This window comes from Pristis pectinata, chromosome 4 (genome assembly GCF_009764475.1).
Source record: "Pristis pectinata isolate sPriPec2 chromosome 4, sPriPec2.1.pri, whole genome shotgun sequence".
In the NCBI taxonomy this organism is placed as follows: Eukaryota; Metazoa; Chordata; class Chondrichthyes; order Rhinopristiformes; family Pristidae; genus Pristis; species Pristis pectinata.
The window spans coordinates 52140701-52166718 of NC_067408.1; the positions used below are offsets into that span (position 1 = coordinate 52140701).

The 26018-nt window shown below is 42.9% G+C and overlaps 1 protein-coding gene across 2 annotated transcripts in view; it reads right to left on the minus strand.

Moving 5' to 3' along the window:
- The window catches only part of LOC127569055 (dedicator of cytokinesis protein 2-like), a 528829-nt gene that overhangs the window by 26441 nt on the left and 476370 nt on the right, over positions 1–26018 (minus strand). For both annotated transcript variants that reach the window (XM_052013336.1, XM_052013337.1), the window contains exons 41-42: positions 10397–10538; positions 2535–2616 (exon numbers count right to left, since the gene is read on the minus strand). In XM_052013336.1, coding sequence (XP_051869296.1) covers positions 2535–2616; positions 10397–10538 — 224 coding nt within the window. The remainder of the gene's footprint in view (positions 1–2534; positions 2617–10396; positions 10539–26018) is intronic.

Sequence of the window (26018 nt, forward strand, 5' to 3'; positions counted from 1 at the left end):
GCCTGCTATTACATATGGTTTCATTCACCCAACATACACTGTTAAACATCGATCAACTTTCAACAGATTTTAAGTCTTCTGTAATGAGAAATAATTTCCATTGCAAATCTTCCCTTTCACAACTGTTTCAATGGGATGGGTTGGCTGCAGGCTAGAACAGCATGATTGATTTTAATGTGTGTGCATTACTACACTGCCAAGGGAAGGTACTGTTGATAAAATATGCAATGTAGCCAGAGCCTAATCTACTTTCCCTAGGGTGGCAACTTAAAATAGAGTTACTGTTGGGGCAGAAAATTTCACTAAATGAACTTTATAAACAGTGTGGGATAACACAGCATCTTTACATAGGGACTCTGACAACAAAGCCCTTTACATATGAGCAGAGATAACGCAGTACCTTTACACAAGGACATGGAAAACACAGCAACTTTACATACAGACAGGCATAACATATCCCTTTTACACCTAGTCAGCAACACTACCATAATGTTCCTCAGTGGTTTAAAGCTCATAGATTCCCCAAGACTATTGTCTAAAAGCTTGAAGGATTAGACCAGAGGCCTCACTGGGCTCCATGTAACATGGCAGATGTAATTTCTTCCATCAAGCTAATTTATTTACAGCAGGTCCCACAAACATTTTGGGAAATATTGAACAACAATTTTTGAGTGACTTTTCGCTGAAATAAAATGGTTTGGAATTTGTTTGGTGGCTTTGCACAATGGTTGGTTTCAGGTTGGTACCCCACTTTATGCGACGTCTGACATCCAATTCCCTGGCAGTCACTCTGCATAACTGTTTCTCTGCCAAATGATGGGCAGTCATTCCAATACTGTTCACTATGGACAACCACCAGAGGCACCCCATCCACCCCCAACCCTTGATGGTGTGAAGAGTTTGTAAATATATTTCACAGAATGAGCACAAGGGGGCAGCACAGCTTTAAAAGATGGAAGCATCCCTCGTGATAAGAGTACCAGAACATTGTGCTCAAACTCCCTGCTCTAAATGTCAAGCTGGCTTGTTCTATCACAGCCCGTGAGAAGGCAAGGTCCTGGTACAGAAACCATGTACAGAGGGCTGGAGGTGCATGCAAAAACTTTTGATCCACCAAACACAATCCTCTTGGCCCTGCAGTAAAGGCTCCAGCATCACCCAAGGAGGTGACGCTGAGGCCTTGGGGTGGAGGATGACTTGGGTACTGGTAAAACACACAGCCAAAGGAAATACAGTGTATGTATCAGGCCTGGAGATGGACATGAAATGTGGGGTAGGTAGTACAAATGGATACTGATTCCAATCTTCTGGCCACTCATTTATCCAGTGCCCACCTTTCCTCAAGAAGTCCCTTACTCAACCCATCCATCTATCACCTTCCACCTTGCTTCTGAAAGTCTCCTATAATCAGTCCTCCCTTTTCTCTCCTTGCTTGGTGGATAGTATCTTCACCAGTCCTCTCCTCCCTTTAATGCCCTCTCAAATCTTGCACTTACACCACTGGGTGCTTGAAGACCTCAATTATAAAGACCACATGGCCTTTCATCTTCTGCAACCCCATGCACTTTCTATTGTTTCTCCCTCCCTGCACCAACCGGGAAGCATCCTCTTCTATATCTGGCTGAATAGTTCTGCACTGGAGTCTGGGTTGATAATAATTCTCAGTTGATAAAGCAACCTGTTCCCCCAATGTTAGAGCTAATAGGCAAAAGATCAAATTAAATAACAAAACAAATATTTTAATTGTCTTCTCTGATTCTAGAGAGCTATCTAGATGTTCCTAGCTTGGTGATAAGACCATAATATATGGGAGCAGAATTAGGTCATTTGGCCCATCAAGTCTGCTCCACCCTTCAATCATGCCTGTTTTTTCTCTCTCTTTTCTCAACCCCATTCTCCCGCCTCTCCCTGTAACCCTTAACCCCCTTACCAATCAAGAACCTATCAATCTCTGCATTAAATACACCCAATGACTTGGCCTCCACAGTCTTCTGTGGCAATGAATTTCAGAGATTCACAACCCCCTGGCTGAAGAGATTCCTCCTCATCTCAGTTTTAAAGGCCATCCCTTTATTCTGAGGCTGTGCTGAGGATGAGGATGGGAAGAATAACAGTGCTCTTCTTCAAGGTTCTGCCATGGGATCTCTGAGATCCACCAAGGTGGTGAAGTGGGATCTCAAAGTTTCACTGACAATGCCTTTTCTCAGCAGAGAATAAGAACCAGAGAGGGAGAAGCCTGAATCCCAAATCTAGTGTTGTTCCACAGTTAGAACTGTCATAGGTATATCATACCCCATCCATCACCTGCCAGGACAGAGCTAACAAGATGACAGTGATGGTCAGGGAATGATCTAAAAGAATGAAACATATACATTAGAACATAGAACATTACAGCACAGTACAAGCCCTTCGGTCCACAATGTTTTATCCCTTCCCTCCCACATAGCCCTCCATTCCTCTATCATTCATGTGTCTATCTAAGAGTCTCTTAAATGTCCCTAATGTATCTGCCAGTGAGCGACTGCCATACTTACTTGATAACCTGGTCAGGCACTGGTTTGTTCTTGAAACGGGACTGTTCCTCAAGGACTGGTTGGACAGTGAAGCACTGAATGACTGTGCGAACGCAGGTTAAGGATACAGTGAGCAGCACAGTGTAACAGTTCTAGTTAATAATCCTCTTGACTCCTGCTCTGATGTTGGATGGGGAAGGAGCAATGGGGAGGGAAGGGGCACTGGGGAGGTGGGGTGCTGGTTGCCAGTGGACAAGGCTACTCAGTATTTGTGATCCAACAGGTTTCTATTTATGCACATGTGGGTTCTAATGATGACTAGCCTAATAAGAGTGCCAAGGTGGTGCAGCTAGCAGAGCTGCTGCCTCACAGCTCCGGTGACCTGGGTTCAATCCTGACGTCGGTGCTGTCTGTGTTCTCCCTGTGACTGTGTGGGTTTCCTCTGGGTGCTCCAGTTTCCTCCCATATTCCAAAGGCGTGCAGGTTGGTAGGTTAATTAGCCACGGTAAATTGCCCCTAGTGTGGATGAGTGGTAGAATCCGGGGGGAGCTGATGGGAATGTGGGGGAACAAAATAGGATTGGTGTAGGATCATTATGGATGGGTGTTTCAAGCTTGGCATGAATTCAAGTGTGCTGGAGGGCCTGTTTCCTTGTTGTTTGACTCCATGACCTATCTGAAGGTAACAAACAAGTGTAAAAATTCAGATCTTTGTACCTAAAAGCAGCTGTGCAGAATACCAGCTCACTCAATAAATTCAGTCATAATGAGCTTGACATTGATGTATGCCTGAGGAAGTAGACTAAACAAGCTAAGAGAGCTTTGTCAACACCCCATGGCAACTTGCATGGTAGATGTGGCCTTGTACGTTTAAACGTGCACAGGTTCCCACTATTACAGAGCGCGCCGAAGAATGATTTGGCTGGCGGATTCTGAGGTCAAAGGGCAGAAGGAAGCAATAATTAATTCCATTACTTTACTTTGAAGGGGAGAAAGGTGACATAGCGTTTATACACCTCAGTTAAGCCCCCCCTCCCCCCCTCCCCGGTAAAGCTTTCAGCGCTGTCAGTGTGGAGTTTACACATTCTCTCTGTGACCACATGGCTCTCTTCCAAGTGCTCCGGTTTCCTCCCACATCCCAAGGACATGTCGCTAAGTGAATTAGCCATTGTAAATTATTCCTAGTGTAGGCAGGTGTTTGGAAAATCAACGTGGAGTGCATGGGAACGTGAAAGAGAATTGTTTACAGGGAAATGGCACTGAAAGCCAACCTAGACATGATGGGCTGAATGGCCTCCTTCTATGCATAGGAGATACAAGATATTGTTAGTAATGATACCTGGCTACTCTTGTTAACATCTCCAGTTTTAGCCAAACATTTTGCTATGTGAACAAATGTCTCCACATGCTTTGACGTCATTTTTTTATGTAAAAACCTCAGTAGGTTTTGTTTTGTAAAAGGTGCCAATAAATTCTAGTTGTTGTTGTTGTTGTTGTTAGGTCACTGATATTTTCCTAGGATCCACAGAAGTTCCATGGTCAATTTTACCTTCACCCATTGAGCCCCCAGTTCCTTTACTTACTTGTCCCATTACCTTGCATTCTCATCTCACGTTGACCTCTCCTGCCTTCCACCCTATCAGAGATCTTCCCTTTTGTATTCTCCTTCCCTTCCCCTTTTCTCTGCATCTTAAAACTGGTACACCTCTAAACCTTGCCAGTTTTGATGGAAGGCCACCGACCTGAAACATTAACCACATATCTCTCTCCACAGATGCTGCCTGACCTGACGAATACATGTCCCACTTCCTGTTTTTAGTGCAGATGTACAGCATCTGTGGCATTTGGCTTTTGCAACCTTTTCGTCAGCAGCCGGCTACCTGAGGGCAGGGTTCCATCTGGGAGCTGAACCAACTGGTGAGCTGGACTGCTTCATCAATGCCAATAAGTCTTTCACTGTGGTCCTTGTTACTGCAAAATTCCCAAAATAGCAGAACCTCTTTAAAACATTAAGCATCATAATTAGTGCTTGCTTAGCAACAAGTAACTGGAGATTAATGGGCACTCCATGGAAACCAATGATATCTTCTCATAAATGAATAGTCTTGCATTATCGTTGAATGAATTACAAAGGCAGAGGTTAATCCTTCTTGTTTGATCTATATCAGCTTCTGTCCACCCGCTTCTGCTCTTGTAAGCTGAGATAAGATAAGATCTTTATTAGTCACATGTACACAGTGAAATGCACCTTTTGCGTAGAGTGCTCTGAGGGCAGCCCGCAAGTGTCGCCACGCTTCCGACGCCAACGTAGCATGCCCACAACTTCCTAACCTGTACGTCTTTGGAATGTGGGAGGAAACCGGAGCACCCAGAGGAAACCCACGTAGACAGGGGGAGAACGCACAAACTCCTTACAGACAGCAGCCGGAATTGTACCCGGGTCGCTGGCGCTGTAATAATGTTACGCTAACCGCTACACTGCTGTGGTGATCACTATGTCTTTTAGACTGCTGTGACAAAGCATTTTTTTGAGGTATTGACCAGTGGCTGCTCTTTCTCATAATATACAGAGTGATGGCACAGAATTCAGCACCTGCGATCTCCCTTGCACTGAGGTGATTGAGTTTGCCCAGTGGAAGGGCAGATACTTTCCCCAAAGGACATGGAAATGAGAGCGATTAATTGTGTCCAATGGATACACAACAGACTGCAGAAGCTGGAATCTGGAACAAAACCCAAGCTGCTGGAGGAACTCAGCGAGTCAGGCAGCATTTACAGAGGGAAATGGAGAGTCGACATTTCAGGTTGAGACCCTTCATCTGGACTGAAAGATTGAGGGGAGATAGTCAGTATAAAAAGGTGAAGGTAAAGGGTGGGGCAAGAGCTGACAGGTGGATCCAGGTGTGTGGGGGGGGGGGGGGTGATAGGCAGATGGGGGAGGGGGGAGAGTAGGAATGATGTCAGAAGCTGGGAGGTAATAAGTGGAAGTGACAGAGGGCTGAAGATGATGGAACCTTGATAGGAAAGGAAGGTGGAGCATGGAATCAAGTGAGGCAGGTGGGGAGGGCAGATGGAACAGTGGGGAAGGGGACCCAGTGGGAGGAGTGTGTGGGTGATGGGCAGATAGAGTAGGTGAAGGACAAAAAAGAGACAGGATGACGAGGGCTGGGGTGAGGACTGGGTAGATGATGGGGAGAGAGAAAAGGAACAGAGGGGCACAGTTTACCAGAAGTTGGAGAATTCAATGTTCATGCTGTCGGGTTGTAGACCACCCAGGTGGAATATGAGGTGCTGCTCCTCTGATTAAGTTGTCATCTTAGCTGGGACATTGCTGTATCAGATGAAAGGTCCTTGGCTTGAAACATTAATTCTGTTTCTCCCTCTACAGATGCTGCCTGACCTATTGAACATTTCCAGAAATTTCAGTCTTTATTTCAATTTCCAGCATCTGGGGTCTTTTGCTTTTTGATCACTTGCATGTGCTCGAGGTTCCTCTTCCTACAAGACTATTTTATTTGGGAGAACACCAAATACTGGCTTGGTCAACACCTCATATCTAGGCAAGAGACAAAGTTGTCAATGGTGAAAATGGTCAATGGAGGAATTTAAGATAGAGGGATATATGGGAGAAAGGGGTTAAATAGTCTTAGGAGTGGTTTGAAGGTTGGCACAACATGGTGGGCCAAAGGGCCTGTATTGTGCTGTATTGTTCTATGGTCCTATGGTTCTATGGTTCTAAAAGAGGAGGGAAGATAAGAAAGGACCTCAGGGCAATGATCTGGAGAGTCTTTCAGTCTTGAATGAAAGGGGGAATAGATATTGATATGATATTGGTATTGGCTTATCCATATAAGTTGCAGGGTCCTGGCACAATGAGTGCTACGGAAAATCTGGGGCACAGAAGCAACCATTTGGCGTAATTGATTTGAGATGGTGATTTTACTCCTTGTGAGTTTCTATCACTCTGATTAATTTCTCCTCCCTTCCTCTTTCCATCTCCGTCTTTTTCCATACCCCTCACATGTGTACCAAGCTCTCAGCTAAACGTGGCAAGGCTCTGTTTCAACATTCTACGCAGCAATGCGTTTCATGTTCTCGGCACTGTTCAAAATTCTATATTTGATCTGTCACCATCTGTCTTATTTTAATGCTGCCTTTTTCTGGATTCACCCACAAGTGGAAACAGTTCCTTCATATCAATAACAAGCTGCCTTCTATTTACAGCTACCTGTGATTGCCGATAGTGGCTCGCTTATTAGTGTTCAGGATGTGATCAGTTGAGTCAGAAACTACCCAGGGATTCGACCTGAAACCTCCAGATGTATGTGTGTCATTTCCCACACTCAGTATTACACAGGTTTGCTGGTCCGTACACAGTGTATCTGCAGAATAATGATTTAGTTATCAGAATACAGGGTGAATTTAGCATGGCTGCAGTCCAGTGCACAGTCATGGAGAGATACAGGATGGAAACAGGCCCTTCAGCCCACCAAGTCTCTGCTGACCAAAGCACCCATTTATAATCCTACATTGATCCCATTTTTATTCTTCCCACATTCTCATCCTACTAACTGGGGCGGAATCACATAGAGGTTGGTTGTGTCCAACTTGCAGTGGTCCTACTTCCAATTTTATAAAGAGCAGTCACTGGAGACCAGCAAGACCATGGATCCGGAGCATAAACAGCAAACACTCAGCAGGTCAGGCAGCATCTGTGGAAAGAGACACTGTTAACGGACAGATGAAGGGTCCCAGTCCTGCAACATTAATTGTTTCTCTTTCCACAGATGTTGCCTAACCTTGCTGAGTGTTTCCAGCATTTTCTGTTTTTATTTCAGATGTCCAGCATCTGCAGCTGTTTTTCCGATTTTCATTGACCATGAATCCAGCGACTGACTGTGTGCCAAATTGCCTTCATCAACTACTCACTCTGCAGGAGGCTTTCTCCCTGGGAGCTATAGCTCACAAAATTTATCAACATGACTCTGAATAAAATGTAGGGCACTTATTTGTGATATTTATTTGTTTCATGTGGCTAGAAATTCACCCTCAGTCAGTGGGACTCAATGCACGATATACTCAATGTAACTTTAATGGAGCTGAATTTTGAAAGTATCCTAAACTGGAGCAGGGATAACTTTGGGGGAATTAGGCAGGATCTAGTAGATATCGATTGGATGAGCCTGTTTGAAGGGAAAGGAACAAACGGCAAGTGGAAGGCTTTTAACAGTGTGATATCAAGAATCCAGGAAGAGCACGTTCCTGTTAGGGTGAAGGGTAAACCTGGCAAGTTTAGGGAACCTTGGCTGACAAGAGATATTGAGGCTCTGGTCAAGAAAACGAAGGAAGCATACATTGGGTTTGGGAGGTCAGGGATGAGTGAATCCCTTGATGACTATAAAAAGATTAAGGATAATCTTAAGGGGGAAATCAGGAGGGCAAAGAGAGGGTATGAAATGGATCTGGCAGGTAAGGTTAAGCAAAATCTCAAGAGGTTCTAGAGATATGTTAAGAGTAAAAGGGTGGCTAGGGAGAGAGCAGGTCCTCTTAGAGAGCAGCAGGGCTACCTGTGTCTTGAGCCGCAGGAGATGGGTGAAATTTTTAATGAATATTTCTCTTCGCTGTTTATTGAGAAGAAAATCATGGTTGCTCAAGAGATAAGGGAAACTAGTGGAGATGTTTTGGAGAACATTCATATTACCAGAGAGGAGGTATTTGCAGATTTACAGCGCATTAAGGTGGATCAATCCCCAGGGCCTGACTGAGTAAATCCTCTGATTTTGTGGGAGGCTAGAGAAGAAATTGCGGAGGCCCTTGCGGAGATATTTGCTTCATCATTAGCCACTGGTGAAGTTCCTGAAGACTGGAAGGTGGCTAATGTTGTTCCGTTATTTAAGAAGGGTAGCAAGGTCAAGCCAAGGAACTACAGGCTGGTCAGCTTGACATCAGTAGTGGGGAAGTTACTGGAGGGAATTCTGAGGGACAGGATGTACCAGCATTTGGATAGACAGAGCCTGATCAGGAGGAATCAACATGGCTTTGTGCGTGGAAAATTATGCTTGACAAACCTTTTAGAGTTTTTTGAAGAGGTAACCAAAAAGGTAGATGAGGGCAGGGCAGTGGATGTTGTCTATTTGGACTTTACCAAGGCCTTCGACAAGGTCCTGGATGGTAGGCTGGTCTGGAAGGTTAGGTCCCAAGGAATCCAGGGAGAACTGGTTAGGTGGATTCAAAACTGGCTCAGAGGTAGGAAGCAGGGGGTGGTGGTTAAAGGTTGTTTCTCAGAATGGAAGCTGGTGACTAGTGGTGTGCCGCAGGGGTCAGTGTTGGGACCTTTGTTATTCGTTACTTATATAAATGGTTTGAATATGAATGCCCAAAGCTTGATCAGTAAATTTGCAGATGACACAAAATTAGGAAGTGTTGTTGATAGTGAAGAAGGTTATGGTAGACTACAGGGGGATCTTAATTAGTTAGGGAAGTGAGCCGAGGAGTGGCAAATGGATTTCAATAGAGATAAGTGTGAGGTGATGCATTTTGAAAAGTCAAACCAGCATAGGAATTATATAATGAATGGTAGGGCACTGGGGAGTGTAATGGAACAGAGGGACCAAGGAGTACAAGTGCATAGTTTGTTGAAAGCTGTGTCGTAGGTATACGCGGTGATGAGAAAGGCGTTTAGCACACTGGCCTTCATCAGTCAGGGCATTGAGTATAGGAGTTGGCACATTTCATTGTAGTTGTATAAGTCACTGGTGTGGCTGCACTTGGAGTACTGTTTACAGTTTAGGTCACCCTGTTACAGGAAAGACGTGGTTAAACTGGAAAGAGTGCAGAAAAGATTTACGAGGATGTTGCCAGGACTACTGGGCCTGAGTTATAGGGAGAGATCGGCCAGGCTAGGTCTTTATTCCTTGGAACATAGGAGAATGAGGGGTGACCTTACAGAGATGTTTAAAATTATGAGATGCATAGATAAGGTGGATGGTAACAGTCTTGTCCCCAGGGTGGGGGAGTCCAAAACTAGGGGGCATAAGTTTAGGATGAGAGGAGAAAGACCTAAAAGGGACCTGAGAGGCAACTTTTTTACGCAGAGGATGGTGAGTATATGAAACAAGTTGCCAGAGGAAGTGGTTAAGGCAGATACAATAGTGTCATTTAGGAAGCACTTGTATAGGTACACGGAGGGGTGGGCTCAGAGAGATATGGGCTAAATGCAGGAAACTGGGACTAGCTGGGTGGGCACCATAGTTGGCATGGGCCTGTATCTGTGCTGCACTGATGACTCTAAGTGTAGCCATTACTATATTGTGGATTTAGCACCACAGAGCAATAATAACTCTTATCTTCTCATGACACAGAAATAGCCCATCAGGTCCATGTTGACTTGGAGCAAAACAATTCCTTACTTTTCCTTCCCTCCCTGTACCTTTGCAACTTATTCTCTCCCAAACATGCCTAACTCCCCTTTGATTCTTTTTGTCTTTAACATCCACTATTTAGGAGTAAGTTACAAGAGCCAATAAAATTACCAGTGCATCTTTGAGACGTGGGAGGAAACAGACACCTGGTCACAGAGAGAATGTGAAAACCCCACTCAGACAGCACCCAAAGTCAGAATGAAAGCCAAGTCCCTGGAGCTGTGAGGCAGCTGTACTAAATACTCTGCTGCCCATAAAATTAGACATATGAATCCACCATTATATTGTTTTTATAATAAGAACAACAATGGGATATTGGGATAGCTAATAAACAACCTCAATCATCTTCGAACAAAAGCAGCAATAACAGACCCATGAACAGCTCTTCTTAGAGACATTCAGCTACGGGGTGAAGAGCTGATTGTTATCCAGCTGCTATATTGCAGGCGAACCTAAAGGATACATTGTCCCGGGGAGTTTTTGATGTCGTTTCCTGGAGGCGATGTTGTGTTCATCCTCTCTGCATTTGGAAACTCTGTCATCAACTGACTTTGAAAGTCTTCTCTCCGCTCATACTCCTTCCCACGGTAGATAAATACCTTGTTCTGTGGGAAGAAACAAAAGGAGACTTTTTCTTAGTCTGTTTGCTTAGTTACATGAAATTGGTCAGTCTCGCTTGATCTTGATGGATATGAGTCTGCAGCTGAGAGCTGCCTTGTATCAATATTTACTAGCAGCAAAGTCACTCAGAGGAACCACATGATGGCCAGAGTGGGAAGCAGAAAAATGAACCACTCACAGTAAAAGAAAGACTTGGTATTTGTGTGGATTATTTTATAATTCTGGATATCCCCAAGCCTTTCACAGCTAATGAAATATAGTTGCTGCTATAATAGTGGGAATATTAGACAGCCAAGCATAGCACAACCTGGTCCAACAAACACCAGTGACCGAAATGACCACTTAAATCCCTTGTAGTCAACGTTTTAGAATGGATTAGAGTGGATGGTGAAAGAAACTTCCTGGGCTTGAGGAACCATCTATTAATTCCCTTCTTTGTGTTTCTGTCGGGAATGGTCTTAGTATCTCAAGCACCTCTTCGGAAATGTGCTGGACCTGTGGATTCTACACTTTATGTGTTCTCTATGATCTTAAGTCCCATTTATAATGGGATAATAAAACCGCACAGTGATTTTAATTGCAGATTAACCACTGCCCTGTACTCTGCCTTTTATTATTCTTGCCAAAATAAACAGTAAACATTATATATCCATCATACATCAAGTATAACCAGTAAGTAATTAAAATTCCATTTAAATCACACTAAGCTATCAGTAAATTAATGCTAGAGATTAAGTGATTTTATCATTCTGTAAATAATTAACAAATAAAGACCAAAGCTGCAGTACATACTGTGTGTTTGTACAACACACTGGTAAAATTGGCCACTGTAAAATTGCCCCTAGTGTAAGTAAGCAGCAGAATTGAGGGAAATGTGGGAAGAATAGGTTTTGGGGAAAATTACTGGGAGAATGGGATTACTCCGACATTGACTCAACAGACTGAATGGTCTCCTTCTCTGCCATAAGGAAATATGGAGAGGAATTTTTGGATTGTTTTCCAGATTGCTGTCACACCTCAGAGGAGAGCGCAGGAGCGGGAAAGGTAGGTGTGACTGACATCCAGGAGAATCTGGGCAACCAATGAGAGACAAAGGAGGAAGTCCTGCACATGCAGATGTCTTAAAAGGTAGGGTGCAGGCAGTTATCCAGCATGCTAAACATGGCATCGTGAACTGATAGAGTGTACCCTACAGTTAAGAATGAGCATGCTACTGGTACAAAGGTAAAACCAATCTCAGAGCAACCAGAGACAAACAATTGATCCAGTTGTTGGGACCAATAACACAGTGAAAGAAAGGACTTCCTGCAATGGACTTGCTGCAATAAGTTAAAAGAACAGGACCTCACAGGTGACATTGATGGGATTATTGTCTCAGCCTTGTGCTAATTGGTGTAGACAAAGGCAGATAGGAAAATGCACAGTTAATAAACTGGAATGAAGAACGGAAGTTAAATTTCATGGGATTTTGACCACCAATACTGGGACAGGAGGGAGCTATATAGTGCAGAATTCAGTTGAACCAGAGTGGGAGTGGTGATCAGCAAAAGGATAAATAGGAGTGTTGTTAAAGGCACCAATTGTCAAAGAACAAATACACTTATTAGACAGGAGCAGGAAAGGACTATTAATAATGATGTACTCCAGTGACTGAGGATAAATTAAACTGCTTGTGCAGCAATGTACCGAGTATACAAAATACAAAAGGGAGAGTGAAGGCTATAATCCATCACTAAAAACCAAATGCAGAAAGAGTGGCCACATAAAGATTTGGGTGGGCAACTAAATATTGCAGGTTTTAACAATTGCAACAATTTCCATTTACTTAGCACATTTTAAGGTGCTACACGGATGTGTGAGCAAATAAAAATTGAAACACGTGGAAATGCATGTTACTGGGGATGAGGAACAGCTTGGCCAAAGAGACAGGTTTTAAGATGCACCTTAAAGTCCAAAGGGAAGGGTGGAGGTGAGAGGTTTACGTCGGGATTTCCAGAACTTAGGGTCTGGTGTCGATGGGAGAGCAATTCAATTCAGGCTGATTATAATGCAATCTATTAGAGGAGAGAAGGGAGTCAGAGAGTTGGCAGGTGTAAAGTGATTATTGAGATAGGAAAGGATGAGATCATGGAAGGATTTGAAAACAAGAGTGAGAGTTTTAAAAACCATGGTCTTGTTTAATGGGCTGCCAAACTCGCCAGAATAGAAAGGACAGGAAAGGAAGAAGTGGGTGGGATAGTTTCACTAATTAGAGATAACATAATGACAGTAGAAATAATGAGACATAACTAACAGAAAGTTAGTCTTTATGGATTGAAATAAGAGATAAAAGGAGATTTAATTAAGCTACCTAATAGTGGGAAAATGGCAAAGGAAGAAATATGTGGGCCAGTATGTTAAATGACAAAAAGATATGGAATAATATTCATGTAAGTTTATAACTCTTACAAGCAAAATAGTGTCAGTCTACTGGCAGAAATCTAATGTATGTGGAAAGGGAAATATAATGTCCAGGAAGCTATGGACCAATTAACTTAACATCAATGTGAGGAAGGATACTTAAATCCTAACTCAAAGACATAATAGAAAACAAGTCTAGAAGCATAAATAGAGTAAAAATTAGTGAACCTGGATTCCAAAAAGAAAGTCATACTTGACCAACCTGATTGAATACATTGATGAAAGGAAAGGTAATGGCCTTCTATTAGATATCATATTGGAGAAAGAGGGTGTGGAGTCAGGAGCATAGTTGCAGAATGAAGAGCAAAGAGATGGGTAAATGGTGGGAGGTGTTAAGTTTAAATGGAAATGTGAGAGATTGTAGATGAGTTGAGTACAGAGGGATCCAGAGTTCTTGTGCATGAAACACATAAGGTTAGCAGGCTGGTACAACAAGTAGTTAAGAAGGCAAATGGCATTTTGGCTATATTTTTTGTAAACAATTGTACAAGGTATTGGTGAGGCTACACCTAGAGTACAGTGTACAGTCTTGGCCGCCTTATTAGAAAGGATATACTGGCTTTGGAGGCAATTTCAGAAGAGATGCACTTGGCTAATTCCCGAAATGAGAGGATTGTCCTATCACGAATGGGTAAAAGTGTTAGATCTGTATGCTTTGGAGTTTAGAAAAATGAGGGGTGATCTTATTGAAATATACAAGATCCTAAATGGGGCATGAGAGGGTAGATACTATGATGCTTCCAACAGTGGGACACTCTCAAATGAGAGGACATAGTTACAGGGTAAAGAGGTATTTAAAACTGAGATGTGCAGGAGTTTTTTCTCATAGGGGGTGCTGAATCTTTGGAAGTCTCTACCCCAGTGGACTGGGGAGGCTGCATCATTGAAGGTATTTAAAGAAAAAGATAAATATTTGAAAGATGGAGGAATTGAGGAACTTGCACTGAAGAGGAGTTGAGGCCTGGGGCAGATTAGCCATCATCGTATTGAATAGCAGGGCAGGTGTGAGGGCCTGGTGGCCTGATTTTGCTCCTATTTTCATCTGTATTCTTGGAACCTTGGTACTACGACATGTGGAAGATTGTGAACAGATCTGGTCTCCACATTACAAAAAAAGGATGTGAGGTATGGCAGAATGCATTTTAAAAAAGCTATAAAAGAACACAGAGGCCTAATTTATGTCCCAGAGGCTAAAGTTGACTTGTGGTAACACTTCTATTGGCTGCCTAAGGATCTCTGGGATTCTACCCGGCAAGTGACCAAAATGTCATGTCTAATAGAATAGAGCTTTCCTCCATGGTCTATTCTTGTTAGAAGGTGGAAGGGCATCCTTCAGTAATGGTTTCTGAGAAGGCGATCTTGATGAGTACATTGGAGATGGGGTCATGTAGAAGAGAAGCGAGGCAGATGCTTGGTGAACGGGTCAGGGAGACGTTGGGAACAGGGCGTGCGAATGATTGCGAGGTTGTTCAGGAAGGTGACTGGGGGAATTGGACAGAGAACGAGGAACATCAAACAGACGACTGGGTTCAGGTAGATGATGGTGGGTGTTTGGCTCTATGATGTCATGAGCAGGACTAAGGACGTCTCCAGTGAGCAATTTATGGGACAATCAGTAATGATGGAGAGTTGAAGAGGGCTCGTGCTTGGAGGAAGGTGGATACTTCAGACTCTCCACCAGCAGCCTAGGCACGGTGCAACCCTTTAACTAACACTAAACCAGACATCAATCCTGCAGTTAATTCCTGCTTTGGTATGGTAGAATTTTACACATGATATCATGAAAGTATTGTATACCCTTCGGCACTGCAGTGAGTCACCCCTGTGTGTAGTGTATCATACTCACTGCAGTGCAGGAAATCCAAACACGATTTACAGCAGTAATGCCACATCCAGGAGTGGGCTCTATCTTTCTATAAAAAGGAAGGTTGAGAGATGACTTGCTGGAGGCTTTTTGGATTATAGTCAAGTTTGATAGGGTGGGTGTAGAGAAGACAGTTCTACTTGTGAAGGAGACCAAAACCAAAGGCCATAAATATATAATATCATTAACAAACACAATGGGAAGTCAGGAGAAACACCTTGACCAAGAGAGGGATAAAATATAGAAATAGTTGAGGCAAAAGGTATTAATATACTTCAGTGAGCCAATAAAAGAACTAGGAATCACAGACACAAGAGATTCTGTGGATGCTGGAATCTGGAGCAACACACACAAAATGCTGAAGTAACTCAGCAGGTCAGACAGTATCTATGGAGGGAAATAAACAGTCGACGTTTTGGGTCAAGACTCTTTAGCAGGACTGGAATGGAAGAGGGCAAAGGCCGGAATAGAAAGGTCGGGGGAGAGGGAGGAGCACAAGCTGGAAGGTGATAGGTGAGTCCAAGTGAGAGGTAGAAGGTAGGTGGGTGAGGAAGGGGGGTAGGGAAGGGAACAAGGAATAGGAGTTTTCACCAATGGAGTTAGATCAAGAGGGAATGGAAGCTTGTTAACATAGATAAGTTGGGCCAAATGGCACGCTTCTCATTTTTAATATTTCCTTATGCCACAGAAGGGGCAATTTGGCCCATCAAGTTAATGTGGCTGTCAGATCAATCACACTCCCCCACCTATTACCCTATAATCTATTCTCTCTCACATGCAAATAGCCTTGACATTTGCTTCAACCTACCAGATGTTTGGCTTCCTAGCACTCTGACCTCCTGATATCCTTGACATATTGTCACCTTGTCTACAATCACCATCTGTACTAAGTCACTGAGCAGCAGCCAAACTAGTGCTCTTTCTGATCTACACAACTATTGTTCTATACCAGGTGATACCTTCAACAAATTATCCAGTCAGGATGTCTGTCAATTGGACTATGGAGAATTGCTGTGTGAAAATAAATTCTACTTGAGTTACTGACAGATGGTTAATCTTGTTATAAATAAAGGCCACATTAACTCAACCCACTATTATACTCAACTACCTCCAACAAGCTAATGTTTTGAAACTATTATAGGTATGCATTTTCTTTCCCTGTTGAAACTTTAACACTGGCACACACCATTTGATTCAGTGATCAAGGTTAATTTAGTTGAAGTTCCCACAAAGAAACACCATTTGTTGCATCTTTCTTGTCATGGATCCTGGCTGATGGAATGAAATGAAAGGATTCACCTCCAATAGATATATTCTGAATCCTGGCCAGGGTTGACATGTCTTTGAAACGATGCTTCCTTTATGCTGTATCTTAAAGAAGTGTCACTGAGTGTGAGCAATGCATTCTGTCCAGACTCTGGAGAACTGATGTTGAAGCACAGTCAGAAATGGTGGTTTAGGACCACAGAATCATGGAAAATGTGTAACGTAGAAGGAGGCCATTTGGCCCATTGTGACTGTGCCAGCCAGAAAAGAGCTATACAACCACATCCCATCTTGCAGCACTCGACCTGCAGGTAACTGTTCTTCAAGGACACGTCCAGGAGCTTTTTAAATGTCATGAGGGTCCTGCCTTGACACCAACACCCCCCACAACTTCCACTCCATCCTCCCCTCCCCCACCTTCCTTCAGGCAGCGAGCTCCAGACCCCACCACCCTCTGTTGAAAGTATCCTGACTGGTTGCATCATGGTCTGATACGGCAATTTGAATGCAAAGGAATGTAAGACACTGCAGAGAGTAGTGGACTGGGCCCAATACATCACAGACACATCCCTCCCCACCATCGGTAGTATCTACAGGAGGTGCTACTTCCAGAAGGCAACATCTATTGTCAAAGATCCCCACCATCCCCACTTCAGGCTTCTGTACCTCCTGCCCAATGGTAGCCATGCCATCTTCTCGCATCTATCATCGGGCAGGAGGTACAGAAGCCTGAAATCCCATGCCACCAGGTTCAAGAACAACTATTTCCCTTCAACCATTCGGTTCTTGAACCAACCAGCACAACCCTAAGCACTACATCAGTATAGCAACATTATGACCACTTTGTACTACAATGGACTTTGTTTTTTTTCCCCTAAATGTGTTCTTTCTTGAATAATTTATGCTTAATTTATGTTTTTTCTTGTTAATGTTTTGTCTCTGATGCTATGTGCCTGTGATACTGCTATTGCCCCTGTGCATACATATCCTTCTCCTTATGACAATAGACTCGATTTTGACATGTTTCTCATCTCCTTTCTCATCCTCCCACCAATCACTTTAAATTTATGCTATCCCTGCTTCTTTTGACTCCTCCACTAAGGGAATAAGGCCCTTCCTATTTACTCAGCCTGCTCGTGATTTTTTACACCTCAGTTAAGTTCTGCCTTCAGCCTCCACTATTCCAGCTTATCCTCACAGCTACAAATTTCCAGTCCTGGCAACAGCTTTATAAATCTCTTTTGCACCCTCTCTAGTGCAATCACATCTTTCCTGTAACATAGTGACCTAAACTGTACAAAGTTGTGGCCTGACTAGTATTGTATGTGATTCTGGCATAACCATCTTGCTCCTTTATCCTGTGCAGGGTTTCGACCCGAAAAACATCGACAATTCCTCCCCACCTCCCCCGCCCCCCCCCACAGATGCTGCTCAACGCACTGAGTTCCCCCAGCAGTTTGTTTGTTGCTCCTCTATTGTATGGGTTGGCCAATAATAGAAACCATCCCATGTTTGCGTATTTAACCACTTTCTGTACCCTGTCCTGCCAATATTAAGGATCTGTGTACATACATTCCAAAATCTCTCTTTTCCTCCATATCTCCTAGTCTCCTTCCACTTACTATGTCTCCCCTGGTCCTTGTGCTCTTCCCTAAATGTCTTATCTTACGCTCCTCTGGATTGAATCCCATTGCTACTTTTCTGCTCAACCGAGCAGACTATCAATATCCTCCTGCAGCCGAACACTTTCTTGCTCTCTGTCAACCACACAGCCAGTGTTTGAATCTTCTTATGCTCTCGAATTAATCCTCTCCTCTCTGGTCTGCCCATTTAGCTCAGTCAGTTTGATGAGCGAGTATGATTGGATGATGAGTCACTTGTGACATTTTGGCAACACTCTTCCCTCTGAATCAGCTGTCTGAGTATTCAATGTCCATCATTGAAACCTGAGAACTTTAATCGATACTTACAAGCTGCTACAATATTGAGGGAATGCTGCAAATGCCAAATTCCAAATGAGATATGATTCCAAGTTCATTTCTACTTCCTCAGGATGGTGTAAAAATTCCCTTTGTGTCATTTTGAAAAAGTCCAGGGTGAAGGGAATGTGCTTTAGTATTCTCCATTACCGAGGCCCAGAGCTTATCTCTGAAACAACCCATTATTAAACTGGGTGCAGCCAGTAGAGCTGCTGCCTCACAGCGCCAGAGACCTGGGTTCAATCCTGACTTCAGGTGCTGTCTGTGTGGAGTTTGCATATTCTTCCTGTGGCTGCTTGGATTTCCTCCGGGTGCTCTGGTTTCCTCCCTAAAGACAGATTTAGGGAGGAGAATCCTAAAGACATTTGGATTGGTAGGTTAGTTGGCCACTGTGAATTGCCCCTAGTGAAGGTGAGTGGTAGAATATGGGGGCTGTTGATGAGAGTGGGGGGGGAATAAAAAATGGGATTAATGTAGGATTAGTATAAGTAGGTGGTTGATGGTCAGCTTGGTGGACTGAAAGGCCTGTTTCTGTGCTGTATGACTCTATAAATACAGTGCCGCAAAAGATGAAGGGTAGTCTCCATCAGTCTTGGTACTATCTACGATTGTGTTTATGTTCCCATTACTCCCAAACCACTTCTCCAGCTACAAAAATGAATTTTTACTGAGGTGAACCTAGACACCTATCATGGAGCATAATATTTTACGTGCATTGTGTGATTAGATTTTCTTTAGAAATTTGATTAGTAACTCACACTGGGTTCTCAGCTCATGGAGCATGAAGTCCACTATTTTCCTTTGTGAACATCTGTGAGCATGGTGCACTAGTGGACAGAGGAGCTCAGATAGATTTTTAGACATTAAGGAAAGCAAGGGATATGGGATCAAAGCAGGAAAGTGGGACTGAGGTATAGGATCAGTCACGATTGTATTGAATGGCAGAGCAGAAACAAGGGGTCAAATTGGTTACCCCTGTTTCTATTCATTATGTTCTCATGACATGTGAAGAGATGTTTATTAATGGCTGGCTGCCACTCCCATAATTTTCAGTGACAGTTCCGAACTTCATAACGGATAAGAGACTTGCTTTGGCGTAACTCAAGGGGTTTTGAGGTAAGGAGAATAGGATGTCATCTCATTGAGACAAACAAGATTCTAAGGGGGACTAATAGAGGCTGTTTTCCTAGCTGTGGAGCCCAGAGCTATTGGGTATAATCACAGGATAAGGGGTCGCCTGTTTAGAATTGAGATGAGGAGACAAAGGCTTGGGAATCTTTGGAATAATTTCTCTCTTAGGGCTTTGGATGCTCAGTCATAGAGTACATTCAAATCCAACGTCAACAGATTTTTGGATATTAAAGAACTTTGAGGATATGGGGAACAGCCAGGGAAGTGTTCATTACACAGGATTAGCCATGACCATATTGGATGGTAGAAAAGTTTTGAGATTCTGTAGAGATTATCTTGCTTCTGTTTCATATACTCTTTCATGTTCTTAAGAGCTCCAAAAGAACATAGCCAGCTAGTATTAAAACTGGAACAGAGAATCAGTGCAAGGGACCCAACCTCATTAAAGTAATTAAACAAGCATTATGTCTTTTGTGAGTGGATTGGCCACTTGTCCCACTTCTATTCAAACTAGATGTAGGTAAGTTTGGATTGAAGATTTCTTACATTTTTACTTCTCGTTGTTCCCGAGTCTACCTTGTTTCCGAAGGTTAAAATTTCTGGTGATACAATTCTCTAGGTATCACCATTTGAAAAAAATTTAGAAGCATATTGCTAAGTGGAGTTCAGAGCTCAAAGTTCATTTAAATATTGAGTGCACTGTGGGCCTTTGCGTTGTCATGGAAACAGGTTTTTAAACTGCTGCAATGTATGTTTAAGGTCTTTTGCTGCTTTAGTCAAAATCATCTGACTTGATAAAATAAAAACCTCGATTGGTGAATGGTAGTATGCATTCTATGGTAAATTTACAACACTGGAGACTGTGGACTGAGGAAGACATATTGCTTCTTGATTATTGTTACCTTAATATAAATCAGAACTTCTCCTCTTTTGAGATGCCTAGGTCTAATTATCTGTACATCTACAGCAAGGAATTAGAACCAAGGCTCCACTTACACTGCCATTAGACTGGGGCCACAATTGATTCTAACCAGGATATCAAACCTGGATTGGGGTTCTGTTTCCCTGCTTCAGGGTTGCCCACCCACAACTCACAATGTAGGCTAACCTTGCAAAGCAATGTGTATAAAGTAATATACTCCTGGAGGTGTGATTGTTGTTGAGAAGCCCATCCTTTCAGGTGGATGTAAAAGGTTCCTTGGTGCTTCACACAGAAGTACAGGTAAGTTCCCCACGTGTATAGGCCAACATTTATCCCTCAACTAATATCACAAAAAAAATAGATTGTTGTGTTGTAATTGTTATGGAATTTTCCTGCATGCAAATTAGCTGTCACATTTCCTGTATTCTCGTTTCTTTTCATACCACACAGAAGAAAGCCATTCAGATTATTGACTCTAATTTGGCTCTCAAAGCAAACCCATCAATCCCATTCCTACAACTGTTCCCCGACAACTCATTCTCTCTCCTGCCACCCAACTATATTAGGAGTAATTTACAGTGGCCAATTAACCTATCAACTCAAATATGCAGAGGAAACTGGAGCTCATGTGGTCACAGGGAGGATGTGCAAACTCCACAAAGGCAGCACCAGACATCAGGATTGAATTTGGCTCGTTAGAGCTGTGAGGCAATGACTCTACCTGCTGCATCACTCTGTCTTTATTACAATGGCTCCACCTCAAAAGTGTGGAAGTGCAAGTTCTTTCTTACACTGTAATCAGAATGAAAGCACTGAAGCCTGCTAACAGGAGTTGATCCTTTTCTTTCCTTAAATTTTCCTGGTATTCTGGGCTGTAACCGATAAAGGCAGGTTGAGTGGGCAAAAGTGTTCCAACTTGGGGATTAGGAAAAATGAAGCAAATACACAGTCAGCACAAGAATTCAGTTTAGAGAAAATAGCAAAGGATTAAGTTTTACAACCTTTATAACACAAGCAAAAAGGATCCTTTAAGAGGTAGAAGAAACATTGTACAGAGGATTAAGACTTGAGATAAATGGAATGTGACTGAGGACTGTTCAGAATGCTTATGTGCTTGAGTAATGTGCTTTTCCCAAAATTTTCCATTCCTATTTACAACCAAATAAAATGCAATTTTCTTTCCCCTCCAGTTATCTGTCTTCTTCTGTTCTTACATTCTCTGATGATAAGGGACGTTTGTGATGGTGAATGGAACCAGTTTCTATATCTTTTTGCATTCATTGGTCATAACAAGCACACCCAGAACAGATGTAGTGTGTAATAAGTTCAGGGTACTACTTTCTCCTAGTAAATATTCCTTTACTGCAAGAAAGTTACTTCCAAGTCCCACACAGGTCAGTCCTCTGTGCGACAAAAAAAAAACTGCTGGAGGAACTCAGCAGGTCAGGGAGCATCTATAGAGGGAAACGGACAGTTGACGTTTAGGGTCGAGACCCTTTACCTGGACTGAAAAAGTAGAGGGGAGACAACCAGTATAAAGAGGTGAGGGGAAGGGGTGGAGCAAGAGTTGGCAAGCGATGGGTGGATCCAGGTGAGGAGGGGTGATGGGCAGATTTGAGGAGGGGAGAGTGGAAATAGTGAAAGAGGCTGGGAGGTGGAGGCAACAAAGGGCTGCAGATGATGGAATCTGATAGGAAAGGAAGGTGCAGCATGGAATTAAATCAGGGAGGTGGGGAGGGCAGAGGGGAACAGTGGGGGGAGGGGACGCAGTGGGAGAAGTGTCTGAGTGATGGGCAGTGGGTGGAGGAGGGGAAAGGGGAAACAGTCCTCTGAGCTATTTGGCTGTGTTAATTAAAAGATTCTTCCAGCAAAAATGAAGACATTTGTCTTATAATGCCAATGCTAGCTCCTTAAAATGTCATTTATTAATCCCACATCTTTAGTCTTTCTTCTTTGCTTTTTTTAAATCTCTGATGTATGTCCAATAACCTTTTGAAGTGCCGGCATTGAATCTGCTTTTATCACCTTTGCAGGTGGTATTTCTGATTAGCATAACTCATCATGTTAAAAAAAATGGCTTGGATTTTTCATCTGCCATTTCTCCGCCCATATCTATAACTGATCTATATTCTGCTGTATCCTTTGACTGCCCTCTACACTGTCCACAACTCCACCATACTTTGTGTGGTCTGCAAGGGAAAAGGAACAACAGATGTAATTTAGCCCAGATAGATATTAAAGTATGAAAGTAAAGACTCTGCTTATAAAGTGCCTTTCATGACCTCAGGACAGCTCTAAGTGCTTTCCAGCCACTGTGGCACTTTTGAAGTGCACTCACCATAAAAATGTAGGAAGCTCCATAGCTAATATCCACATGGTAAGGTTGATCAAATAGTAGTATTTTACAGCAATGTTAATTGAATGATAAATATTGGTTAGGACACAGGGACAATTCCCCTGATTTTCTTCAAAATAGTGCCATGGAATCTTTTACTAGCACAAGAGGCAGCAGTTAAGGCTTTGGTTTGACATCCCATCCCAAAGACAATAAAGTGATACGCCTTCCAAAATGAACTGGAGCCCTCTCCACTGGGCAGGGGGCTATGGAGTTTTGGGTGGGCATTTCAAAAGCTTGGTTTTCCATATCTCCATATGATGTATACAGAGGCCATTTCAGCCTATTGAGTCTATGCCAGGTCACACACCAATCCCATTTCCCCACTAGTTTTCCCTGTAATGTGATCTCCCCCATATTCCCACCAACAGCCCCCAGATACAACCCCTCATCCACGTACAAGGGCCTAAATACAGTGGCCAATTAGCCTACCAATCCATGCATTTTTGGGCGGTAGGAAGAAACTGGAGCACCTGGAGGAAATCCCTGCAGTCACAGGAAGAATATGCACACTTCGCACGGACAGCACCGGAGGTCAGGATTGAACCTGGTTTGCTGGAGCTGTGAGGGAGCAGCTCTACAGTTTGCATCGCTGTGACAAGCAGCTTTGGCTCTGACAGGTTCCTTGCTCACGTGTCTACTTGATAGGTTTGAATTCCCATCAAGAGAGAAGGACCTCTGAGTAGCAACAGATGGATCTCGGACCTCGGCGGAAAGGGTGGAATGGGAAAAGGATTCCAATCCAAAGGGATTTTCTGATTCCCCGTCTTGGGGGTAATCCCCACACACTCAGATCTTTGTGTAGTTGCGGGGCTGATAGTGAGGAGGATGAGCTGGGACTCACTCCTGCTCTGCTAGACCAAGAAGTAGTAGTGAAAAGGCTCTTCCCTTCCCCCTAACATTGCCTTACTACCCTTCATCTGTTTGGTTTCCAACACCTGGGAAACCCACTGCCCACTGCTCAACCTGCAGAGTAGATTAAATCAGAGACCGCCACCCTCTATAAAACATGTAAACTGTCAATCCTTCTTCTGAAGCAGGTTCACTTCCCATCACTCGCTCTTCCATCAGATCTTAAAATCAATGGGTTTAGAGGCAGGTCTTCAACATTTTGCTTTACATCTGACTTCACAGCAGCTCAGGTTTTTTTCCATCGTATGATTCAATTGAAGATGAGTTTAGAGTAGACTTAACAACGTGTTTACATACAGAATAGAGACTAGACCATGATGATAGGCAACATGGAGAACATCTATCTCTTGGTTATTTCAGTGGAGACAATAACCATAACAGAAGTAAGAAATGTAGACTGTCCACATTGTGCCTTGAGGGTGGCCAAAGGAATATTCAAGCCCTGGAGGTGGTCCTGTGATAAACCGTTTCTAAGCCAAAATATAAGATATCGACTTAGAGGAAAGATCAGAGGATGGAAAGGGTATATAAGTTAAACTTACTAAGAGGATTCCAGAAACTGGATCATCTATTCATGATATGCCATTGACAGGAGGCACAATCAAAGGGGTTTAATGTGATGGATGAAGAATTAGCCAAACTTTAGGTCAAGAATGATGTTGTTCCACTGTCCATCAATCACCGTTTCATCAAAAATGAACCTGTGAATGAAAGGCTTAACATATGATGAGCATTTGATGGCTCTGGGCCTGTACTTGATGGAGATCAGAAGGATGAGGAGGGATCTCATTGAAACCTACTGAATGCTGAAAGGCCTGGATAGAGTCAACATGGAGAGGATGTTTTCACTGTAGGAGAGTCTAGGATCTAAGGGCACAGCCTCAGAATAAAGGGACGTCCCTTTAGAACTGAGATGAGGTGAAATTTCTTCAACCAGATGGTGGTGAATTTGTGGAATTCATTGCCACAGAGGGCTGTGGAGGTCAAGTCACTGGTTGTATTTCAGGCAGAGATTCTTGATTGGTAATGGGGGTAAGGGTTAGAGAAAGGTGAGAAAATGGGGTTAACAAAATAAAAAATCAGCCATGATTGAATGGCAGAGCAGAGTCAATGGGCCAAATGGCCTAATTCTGCTCCTATATCTTATGGTCTAATCTTATCTTATGGTATTATCAAGTGGAGAGTTCGGGAATTGTGATTCAGCATGTACCAATGCATATGAGATCTCTTTGACTTTAAGACCGATGAGCACCCAGGAAGGATTCCTCGGTAGGGTAAGAGGTAACAGCCTGGGAATCATTTGCAGAGCAGACGGCTGGTGTAAGAGTGGGGCTATCACAGGATTGTTGTAGGTGGGTTGATGGGCCTCCATACTATAGCCAGTGATTCATCCTTCAGTGCTGAATTGATTCCATAAATATAAGAGAATGAATCTTAATCAAAATAAAAGTCATGTCTATTTTTGATAATCCTGCTTACTGATCTGTCAAACTTCTATATTTATGAACTTCTTCCTAAGTACTCTGCTTTTAACTCCAAATGATGCAAAAATTACCTTTCTGTTTTCATTATTAAATAAATTATATTCTATTTAAGTGTATTATAAATTCAGAAACTGTTTAAAATCATATGTGGTCAGTTCTCCCTCTTGTTTATTTGACAGTGCTGAATTCTGTTAAATCGTGGCAGATTATGGGGATGGGGGTTGCCTGAATCTGATACTGTTCTCCATCAAGCTCCACAGACACCAAACACTTCTCAACAGTTGACAGCTTGCGAGAACAAGAACCTTCATTGGTCTTTCAATTAAAGAGGCCAATTATATCACCACCTCGCCCCCATTGCGTGAGTTAACAAATGCCAGAACAGGGGTTTGACAGTTGAATAAACTGATTTCGGTTGCTTAGCAATAAAGGCAGCAATAACCTGAATGTAGTGCCTTTAATATAATAAAATTTCCCATGGCACATCACAAGAGCATGACTAAATAATATTTGACACCAAGCCACACAACAAATTATTAGAAACTAAAAAAAAACTAGAAATTTGAGGTAAAAGCAGAACGTGATGGAAATGTTCAATAGGTCAGGCAGCATCCATAGGGAGAGAAACTGTTAATTTGCTGGCTTGATGATCTTTAAGGGTCATTAAACCAAAATGTTAACTCTGATTTTCTCTCCACAGATTTTGCTTGACCCATTGAAAATCTCCATCAGTTTCTGCTTTTCATGTTTCGTTAAGACAGAAGGTCAGAAGCTTGGTTAAAGGTGTCATTTCAGAAGGAGAATAAGAGGGTTTAGTGGGGTAATATTTAGAGCTCAGGCAGCTGAAAAAAAGGACTGCCGATGTTCCAGCAATTAAAATCAGGGATTTACACGAGGCTAGTAATGGAGTAAAGCAGCGATCTCACAGGATTGTCAGGCTGAAGGAGGCTGCAAAAATAGGGAGGGATAATTTCACGGGAGATAAGAAAGAGAAGTTTAGAAGTGAAACACTGCTTGACCTAGAGTCATTGTAAGTCTGAGGGCAAGGGGT